Source organism: Arachis hypogaea, chromosome 5, assembly GCF_003086295.3.
Source record: "Arachis hypogaea cultivar Tifrunner chromosome 5, arahy.Tifrunner.gnm2.J5K5, whole genome shotgun sequence".
NCBI classification, from domain to species: Eukaryota; Viridiplantae; Streptophyta; class Magnoliopsida; order Fabales; family Fabaceae; genus Arachis; species Arachis hypogaea.
Genome location: NC_092040.1, coordinates 44,897,440 through 44,908,122, shown reverse-complemented (window position 1 = coordinate 44,908,122; position 10,683 = coordinate 44,897,440). Strand labels below are relative to the sequence as shown.

Sequence of the window (10,683 nt, the reverse complement as noted above, 5' to 3'; positions counted from 1 at the left end):
AATCTTAAAGCTAATAATTATACTCTTAAAGCTAATAATTTGTGCATTGATGAGTCCAGAAAACGAGTCCAGAGTGCTTAATAAACTATTCTGATCTAAATTTCAAACCAAACTGTAAGAAAGAGATTAAAAACAACAAGAAAGAATATGAAGCTTCCTAAATTTCAGAAAAGGGACAAGAAAAAAATTCCAGTGGTGCTTTAAGCATACAAATTAAGAAGAATATATGTAAAGAACAATATAAGCTAAAACAATACAAGCTAAAAATGATTACCCTATTAAAAATCAATATCATCATTAAAGTCTGCAACATCATCATCATCATTTTTATTAGCCCCAGAACTAGAGCCAATGGACAATTCAACAATGCGGTCCTCTCCAAATGGAGACTTAAGACTGATAGGAGGCTCGGTGTCAGAAATCCTAGAAGGATTACTCTCATCCGCTTGATAAGCTACATCATTCCCTTCCTCATCCTCCTCTACATGTACATGATTGATTTCAATTCGACCTCTTGGTTTAGTGTTTACAACAACACACCACATAGACTTGCAATTTCCAGGATAAGGTAAGAAGTAAACTTGTTTAGCTTTTTGGGCGACAATGAAAGGATCATAGTGGCGATATCTTTTACTATGGTTGACTTCAGTTATTTTGTAGTCATTATGAATACGTGTTCCATTTGGACGACTTGGATCATACCATTGACATTTGAACAAAACAACTCGATTAGAGTCACTACCAGTGTATTCAAGCTCGAGTATATCTTCTAATACTCCAAACCAATCACTTTCCCCGTTGCCTATATCACCTTTAACAAACACACCGGTGTTATCGGTTTTTTTTCCTTTTGACCTTACAAGGGTATGAAATGTATATCCATTTACTTTATAAATTGGATAACTTGTTGCTTTGTTTGAAGGACCCCAAGAAAGTGATTGCAAACCCGGATCAACAATTTCATTGCATTGATTTTGAACCTAGTTAGAAACATGCAACAAATTATTTAATAGAAGTGATATGTGATGCAAATCTTTAGTTAGAAACTTTTAAAATAAATGATACAAATTTACGCACTTACATATGATGCAAACCAAGGGGGAAATCGGTCATCGCTTTCTCCAGGACAAGTTTCTTTCCAAAACCTTGATGAAAGTAGGACTAGAGTTTATAAGCTATGGGATTCATTAGTAGAGCTAGTGTAATTAACTGTTTAATAAAAGATCTGGGCACTTACATATAGAAAGGGCTAACTTTGCTTTCATTGAGTAGAATATGCAAATGAGCTGCGGCCTTGTCTCGTTCATCTAACCAATGATCTTTAACTTTTCCAACCTTGCGACCAGGTCTATTAAATATTGATAAAGAGGCTTTAATTGTGTCTCCGCCGTCATCATTTCTTCCCTCACGGGTTCGCCTCGATAAGATATGTGGTTCAAAGTAGAAAGAAACAAAACTTGAAGTCTCCTTTGCCAAGAAAGCCTCACAAATCAAACCTTCAACCCTTGCTCTATTTTTCACTGTTCGCTTGAAAGCTCCTATCACCCGTTCAAACGGATACATCCACCTATATTGGACAGGTCCACACACACGTGCCTCATATGCTAGATGAATTGGCAAATGCTCCATCACATTAAAGAATCCCGGGGAAAATATCCTTTCTAACTTGCAAAGGATAATGGGAATATTCTGCTCCATAACCTCTAAATCATGAACCTTGAGAGTGGTTGAGCACAAGTCTTTGAAAAACTGGCTTAACTCGGTAAGAGGCTTCCATATATTTGTAGGTAGTTCTCTGAATGCAGTTGGAAGCAAGCACTGCATAAAAATGTGACAATCATGGCTCTTCATACCAATAAACCTCCCCCGGGAAAGACTTACACATCTAGCAAGGTTAGATGCATAACCATCTGGAAATCTAAGTTGTTGCACCCACCTATACACGTCTTGTTGTTGTTCAGAAGTTAAAGTATAAGCTGCCTTAGGTTTGGACCAACAATTATCACCGACATGCCGCAAATGTAAATCTGGACGCTTGCACAATTCAGCCAGGTCTAACCTAGCCTTTTCATTGTCTTTAGTTCTATCAGTGTCCATAACAGTATTCATTATGTTATCAAGCACATTCTTCTCTATATGCATTACATCAAGACAGTGATGAACCAGGTTATCCTTTCAATAAGGTAACTCCCAAAACACACTTTGCTTAGTCCAATTGTGAGTAATACCATACTCTCGCGATTTGATCCACTTTCCATTATCTGATATCTTCTCAAGTCCTTTAATCCTTTTCCAAATCTCCAAACCACTTAATCTGGTAGGAGCCTCTTCACTTTCTATTTTATTCTTCCTGAAGTCATTCTTATTGCGCCTATAAGGGTGGTTTATCGGCAAAAACCTCCGATGACAATCAAACCATGATGCCTTGCCTCCATGTGATAGTGTAAAAGACTTGGTATCCTCCATGCAAATAGGACATGACAATCTTCCTTGTGCCATCCACCCAGACAACATCCCATAAGCCGGAAAATTATTGATAGTTCACATCAATGCTGCCTTTAAGACGAAATTCTTCTTTTCTACAATATCATATGTCAAAACACCAGGATTCCACAACTCATTTAATTCATCAATCAAGGGTCCCAAGAATACATCAATGTTGGCTTTAGGGTTATTAGGACCAGGTATTAAGCAAGTCAAGAACAAATAGGGATCTTTCATACACATTCCAGGAGGTAGATTGTATGGAATAACAATTACGGGCCAACAAGAATAAGGCTTGCTAAATTGGATATTTGGGGTAAACCCATCAGAGCAAAGACCTAACCTAATATTTCTAGGCTCCAAAGCAAAATCAGAGTGGATACGGTCAAAGCTTTTCCATGCCTCCCCATGTGACGGATGGATCATCACACCATCATCACGTTGGTTTTTTATATGCCACGTCATGTGCGGAGCTGAACTCATTGACGCGTAAAGCCTTCGAAGTCTAGGGATTAAGGGTAAGTAGTGCATCCGTTTGACAGGAACTCTCTTGGACTTACAACCACCATCGAAAATAGGCTTGAATCTAGGTGCTTCACAAAACTTGCAACTAGTTAGAGCAGCATCGTCTTTTCGATACAACATGCAATTGTTTGAGCAACAATCTATTTTGATTACCTTCAATCCAAGCTTTTGCTCTAACTTCTTAGCCTCATAGTAATCCCTAGGTATGGCACTACCCTTAGGAGCAATTTCCCTAATTAAGGTGGCCCACTGCTTAAATGACTCCTGTGATTGGTTTTCCTCGGCCTTAATGCATAGCATTCTAACAGCTATCGATAGTTGAGAGTGCACACAACCTTCCCACAAAGGTTTTTGAGCTGCCTCAAGAAGATCAAAAAAGTTTTTAGCCTCTACATGAGGATCTTCTAGACCAGCAGAATCGAAAACCATTTCATGATACCTTCTGGAGTTGTCTTCCCAGCTGATGAGCGGATAATTTGTACGCTTTTTGGCATTGTTTTTAGTATGTTTTTAGTATGATCTAGTTAGTTTTTAGTATATTTTTATTAGTTTTTAGTTAAAATTCACTTTTATGGACTTTACTATGAGTTTGTGTGTTTTTCTGTGATTTCAGGTATTTTCTGGCTGAAATTGAGGGACCTGAGCAAAAATCTGATTCAGAGACTAAAAAGGACTGCAGATGCTGTTGGATTCTGACCTCCCTGCACTCGAAGCGGATTTTCTGGAGCTATAGAAGCCCAATTGGCGCGCTCTCAACGGCGTTGGAAAGTAGACATCCTGGGCTTTCCAGCAATATATGATAGTCCATACTTTGCCCAAGATTTGATGGCCCAAACCGGCGTTCAAAGTCACCCTCAGAATTCCCAGCGTTAAACGCCGGAACTGGCACAAGAATGGGAGTTAAACGCCCAAACTGGCATAAAAGCTGGCGTTTAACTCCAAGAAGAGTCTCTACACGAAAATGCTCCAATGCTCATCCCAAGCACACACCAAGTGGGCCCGGAAGTGGATTTTTATGTCATTTACTCATCTCTGTACACCCTAGGCTACTAGTTCTCTATATATATGACCTTTTACTATTGTATTTAGAGCTTTTGATCATGTTTTTATGATTGAACCCTCTTTGGGAGGCTGGCCATTCGGCCATGCCTAGACCTTGTTCTTATGTATTTTCAACGGTGGAGTTTCTACACACCATAGATTAAGGTGTGGAGCTCTGCTGTACCTCGAGTATTAATGCAATTACTATTGTTCTTCTATTCAATTCCGCTTGTTCTTGTTCCAAGATATCACTTGTTCTTCAACTTGATGAATGTGATGATCCGTGACACTCATCATCATTCTCACCTATGAACGTGTGCCTGACAACCACCTCCGTTCTACCTTAGATTGGGTGAATATCTCTTGGATTCCTGATACACGATGCATGGTTGATCGCCTGACAACCGAGTGCTCACCTGACAACCGAGCCAGCCATTCCGTGAGATCAGAGTCTTCGTGGTATAGGCTAGAACTGATGGCGGCATTCAAGAGAATCCGGAAGGTCTAACCTTGTCTGTGGTATTCTGAGTAGGATTCAATGATTTAATGACTGTGACGAGCTTCAAACTCCTGAAGGTGGGGCGTTAGTGACAGACGCAAAAGAATCACTGGATTCTATTCCGGCCTGATTGAGAACCAACAGATGGATAGCCGTGCCGTGATAGGGTGCGTTGAACATTTCCACTGAGAGGATGGGAGGTAGCCACTGACAACGGTGAAACCCTTGCATAAGCTTGCCATGGAAAGGAGTAAGAAGGATTGCATGAAGACAGTAGGAAAGCAGAGAGACGGAAGGGACAAGCATCTTCATACGCTTATCTAAAATTCCCACCAATGAATTACATAAGTATCTCTATCTTTACCTTTATGTTTTATTCGTATATCATCATTCATATCCATTTGAGTCTGCCTGACTAAGATTTACAAGGTGACCATAGCTTGCTTCATACCAACAATCTCTGTGGGATCGACCCTTACTCGCGTAAGGTTTATTACTTGGACGACCCAGTACACTTACTGGTTAGTTGTGCAAAGTTGTGTTTATGCCATGGTTTTGAATACCAAGTTTTTGGATTCATCACCGGGGATTATTTGTGTTGTGAAAAGTATTGATCACAATTTCACATACCAAGTTTTTGGCGCCGTTGCCGGGGATTGTTCGAGTATGGACAACTGACGGTTCATCTTGTTGCTTAGATTAGGTATTTTTTCTTCAGAGTTCTTAAGAATGAATTCTAGAGTTTCATGATGATCTGTTGAAATCTGGCTGGCTGTGAAGCCATGTCTAATTTCATTGGACCAAGGTTTCAACTTATCATCACAAGAGCTTGTTGATTTCTATCAATCTTGCTATTGGAGCAGTGATCTGCTAAGGCTTGGCTGGCCTTTGGCCATGTCTAGTGTTTTGGACCGAAGCTTTCTTTGAAAGCTTGGCTGGCTGTGAAGCCATGTCTAATTCCTGGACCAGAGTCTTAGACTAAACATTGCATGATTCCTGGAATTCTCATTAAGAATTTTGATACCTTCATTTTCTTTTTCCACTTAATTTTCGAAAAAGCACAAAAAAAAATTTAGAAAATCATAAAATCCAAAAATTTCTTGTTTGAGTCTAGAGTCTCATTTTAGTTTGGTGTCAATTGCATGTTTCTGTTTTTCTTGCATTCATTCATGTGTCTTAGTGATCTTCAAGATGTTATTGATGATTTCATTACTCTGATCTTTAATTCCTCTTGACTTGAGTGTTTATGTGTCTCATATGCATTCTCATTAGTGTCAGTAGTATACAAACTACTAAGTTTGGTGTCTTGCATGCATTATTATTTGATTTTAGTTGCGTTTTGATTATTCCTCACTATTAAAAATCCAAAAATATTTTTAATTTGTGTCTTTTCAAGTCAATAATACAGAGAATTGAAGATTCAGAACATACAGCAGAGGAATTATACAGAAAAAGCTGGGCGTTCAAAACACCCAGTGAAGAAGGACAGACTGGCGTTTAAACGCCAGCCAGGGTGCCTGGTTGGGCGTTTAACGCCCAAAAGGGTAGAGTTTTGGGCGTTAAACGCCAGAATGTGCACCATTCTGGGCGTTTAACGCCAGGATGGCACAAGAGGGAAGATTTTGTTTCCAATGCAAATTTTTTCAAGTTTTCAAAATCTTTTCAAAATCAAATCTTTTTCAAATCATATCTTTTCAATCAAATCTTTTTCAAATTCAATTTCTTTCTATTTTCAAAGATACTTGCTATCAATTAATGATTTGATTCAACATTTCAAGTATGTTGCCTTTTCTGTTGAGAAAGGTTTAATGTTTGAATCATATCTTTTCTTGATAGCCAAGTCATTAATTTTCAAAATCAAATTTTTTTTAAAATGTTTTTCAAATCATATCTTCTCAATCACATCTTTTTAAAACCAATCATATCTTCTTAACCACATCTTCCTCAAAATAACTTTCAATCAAATCTTTTTGATTTCTAATTTCAAATTCTTTTTCAAAAATCACTTGATTTCTTTCCCACTTTTATTTTCGAAAATCAATTAGTGTTTTTCAAAATGTTTTCAAAATCTTTTACTTGATTTTCGAAAATTGCTTCCCCTCTTCTCACATCCTTCTATTTATGGACTAACACTATTCCTTAATGCAAAATTCGAACTCCATTGATGAGCGTATAATTTATACGCTTTTTGGCATTGTTTTCATATAGTTTTTAGTAAGTTTAAGCTACTTTTAGGGATGTTTTCATTAGTTTTTATGTTAAATTCACATTTCTGGACTTTACTATGAGTTTGTGTGTTTTTCTGTGATTTCAGGTAAATTCTGACTGAAATTGAGGGATTTGAGCAAAACTCTGAAGAAGGCTGACAAAAGGACTGCTGATGCTGTTGGAATCTGACCTCCCTGCACTCGAAATGGATTTTCTGGAGATATAGAACTCCAATTGGCGCGCTCTCAACGGCGTTGGAAAGTAGACATCCAGGGCTTTCCAGCAATATATAATAGTCTATACTTTATTCGAAGATTGACGACGTAACTTGGCGTTGAACGCCAAGTACACGCTGCTGTCTGGAGTTAAACGCCAGAAAAACGTCATGATCCGGAGTTGAACGCCCAAAACACGTCATAACTCGGAGTTCAACTCCAGGAAATGCCTCAGCTCGTGGATTAATCAAGCTCAGCCCAAGCATACACCAAGTGGGCCCCGGAAGTGGATTTATGCATCAATTACTTACTCATGTAAACCCTAGGAGCTAGTCTAAGTATATATAGAATATTTATCTATTGTATTAGACATCTTTTGACCACTTTAAGTCTTTTATCATTCGGTCACTTGATCATGGAGAGGGCTGGCCATTCGGTCATGCCTGAACCCTTTGCTTATGTATTTTCAACGGTGGAGTTTCTGCACACCATAGATTAAGGGTGTGGAGCTCTGCTGTACCTCAAGTATTAATGAAGTTCTATTTCCTTTTATTCAAATCTCTCTTATTCTAATTCCAAGATATTCATTCGTACCCAAGAACATGATGAATGTGATGATAAGTAACCCTCATTATCATTCTCACTTATGAACGCGCGTGATTGACAACCACTTCCGTTCTACATGCAACAGAGCTTGAATGCGTATCTCGTAGATTCTCCAACAGAATCTTCGTGGTATAAGCTAGATAGATGGCGGCATTTATGAGGATCCGGAAAGTCTCACCTTGTCTGTGGTATTCCGAGTAGGATCCTGGGAATCCGGAAAGTCTCACCTTGTCTGTGGTATTCCGAGTAGGATTCCGGTAATGAATGACTGTGACGTGCTTCAAACTTGTAACCTGCTGGGCGTTAGTGACAGACGCAAAAGAATCAAGGGATTCTATTCCAGTAGGAGCGGGAACCAACCGGTGATTAGCCGTACTGTGACAGAGTGCGTGAGCATTAGTTTTCACTGCGAGGATGGGATGTAGCCATCAGCCATGGGTGATGCCTCCAGACGATTAGCCGTGCGACTGACAACCGCATAGGATCATTTTCCCGAGAGGATTGAAAGTAGCCACAGTTGATGGTGAACCCCTATACAAAGCTTGCCATGGAAAGGAGTAAGAAGGATTGAGTAGAAGCAGTAGGAGAGCAGGCGTCCTTGAGCCATACAGCATCTCCCTTCGCTTATCTGAAATTCCCACCAATGAATCTGCATAAGTCTTCTATCCCTTTTATTATTTCTTTTTATTATTAATTATTCGAAAAACCCATAAACCAATTTAATCTGCCTGACTGAGATTTACAAGGTGACCATAGCTTGCTTCATACCAACAATCTCTGTGGGATCGACCTTTACTCACGTAAGGTTTATTACTTGGACGACCCAGTACACTTGCTGGTTAGTTGAACGGAGTTGTGAATTCAACCAGTGCCATAATAATGATTTCATACAAAGACAAACAACTTAAAGAGAATTGATCACAATTTCGTCCACCAAGTTTTTGGCGCCGTTGCCGGGGATTGTTCGAGTATGGACAACTGACGGTTCATCTTGTTGCTCAGATTAGGTAATTTTCTTTTCAAAAATCTTTTTCAAAAATTTTTCTTTTATTTTTCGTTTTTCCAAAAAGTATTTTCGAAAAAAAGTAATAAAAATACAAAAAAATTAGAAAATCATAAAAATCAAAAATATTTTGTGTTTCTTGTTTGAGTCTTGAGTCAATTTTTAAGTTTGGTGTCAACTGCATGCTTTTAAAATTTTTCTTGCATTTTTCGAAAATCTCATGCATTCATAGTGTTCTTCGTGATCTTCAAGTTGTTCTTGACAAGTCTTCTTGTTTGATCTTGATGAATTCTTGTTTAGTGTTGTTTGTTGTTTTTCATGTGCATTTTTGCATTCATATTTTTCATGCATTAAAGATTTCTAAGTTTGGTGTCTTGCATGTTTTCTTTGCATCAAAAATTTTTCAAAATAATGTTCTTGATGTTCATCATGATCTTCAAAGTGTTCTTGGTGTTCATCTTGACATTCATAGCATTCTTGCATGCATTCATTGTTTTGATCTAAAAATTTCATGCATTGAGTATTTTTGTTGTTTTTCTTTTTCATAATTAAAAATTCAAAAATCAAAAAAATATCTTTTCCTTATTTCCCTCCAAAATTTCGAAATTTTGGGTTGACTTGGTCAAAAATTTTCAAAATTAGTTGTTTCTTACAAGTCAAGTCAAAATTTCAATTTTAAAAAATCTTATCTTTTCAAAATCTTTTTCAAAAATCATATCTTTTTCATTTTTTTTATTATTATTTTCGAAAATTTTAAAAATTAATTTTCAAAAATCTTTTTCTTATCTTTTATATCATATTTTCAAAAATTAAGCTAACAATTAATGTGATTGGTTCAAAAATTTGAAGTTTGTTACTTTCTTGTTAAGAAAGGTTCAATCTTTAAATTCTAGAATCCTATCTTGTAGTTTCTTGTTAGTTAAGTAATTTTAAAAATTAAATCTTTTTCAAAATATCTTTTTATTAAAATTTTTATCTTATCTTTTTATCTTTTATCTTATCTTTTTCAAAAATTTTATCTTTTTCAAAATTTGATTTCAAAATATCTTATCTAACTTCTTATCCTCTTATCTTTTTCAAAATTTGATTTCAAATCTTTTTCAATCAACTAACTAACTTTTTGTTTGTTTCTTATCTTTTTCAAAACAACCTAACTACTTTTCCCTCTCTAACTTTCGAAAATTCTCCCTCTCTTTTTCAAAAATTCTTTTTGTTTTAAATTTTAATTTTAATTATATCTTATCTTTAATTTTCGAAAATTACTAACCTCTTTTTCAAAATTATTTTCGAAAATTTTCTTCTCTTCTCTTCTTCTATTTAATTATTTAATTACTAACACTTCTCTTCACCTCTCTTCATCTAAGAATCCGAACTTCTTATATCCCTTGTATTTGGATTCTTCTACCCCCTTCTTCTTCTACTAACATAAAGGAATCTCTATACTGTGACATAGAGGATTTCTCTTTCTTTTCTTGTTTTCTTCTCTTTCATATGAGCAGGAACAGGGAAAAAGGCACTCTTGTTGAAGTTGATCCAGAACCTGAAAGGACTCTGAAGAGAAAATTAAGAGAAGCTAAATTACAACAATCCAGAAACAACCTTTCAGAAATTTTCGAACAAGAGAAGGAGATGGCAGCCAAAAATAATAATAATAATAATGCAAGGAGAATGCTTGGTGACTTCACAAAGCCAACGTCCAAGTTTGATGGAAGAAGCATCTCCATTCCTGCCATTGGAGCCAATAACTTTGAGCTGAAACCTCAGCTAGTTGCCTTGATGCAACAAAACTGCAAGTTTTATGGACTTCCATCTGAAGATCCTTATCAGTTTTTAACTGAGTTCTTGCAGATCTGTGAGCCTGTAAAGACGAATGGAGTTGATCCTGAAGTCTACAGACTCATGCTTTTCCCTTTTGCTGTAAGAGACAGAGCTAGAATATGGTTAGATTCACAACCTAAAGATAGCCTGGACTCCTGGGATAAGCTGGTCACTGCTTTCTTGGATAAGTTCTTCCCTCCTCAAAAGCTGAGCAAGCTGAGAGTGGATGTTCAAACCTTCAAGCAAAAGATGGTGAATCCCTCTATGAAGCTTGGGAAAGATAC

At 37.0% G+C, this 10,683-nt stretch overlaps 1 protein-coding gene across 1 annotated transcript; it reads right to left on the bottom strand.

Moving 5' to 3' along the window:
• Nucleotides 1-278: 278 nt before the first annotated feature.
• Nucleotides 279-2,466, bottom strand: LOC114927767 (uncharacterized). The gene is made up of 4 exons (XM_029298710.1): nucleotides 2,229-2,466; nucleotides 1,238-2,132; nucleotides 1,082-1,145; nucleotides 279-980 (listed from the first exon to the last, which is right to left on the bottom strand). Exons 1-4 carry the CDS (start codon nucleotides 2,464-2,466, stop codon nucleotides 279-281), a joined length of 1,899 nt encoding a protein of 632 aa, XP_029154543.1.
• Nucleotides 2,467-10,683: the final 8,217 nt, after the last annotated feature.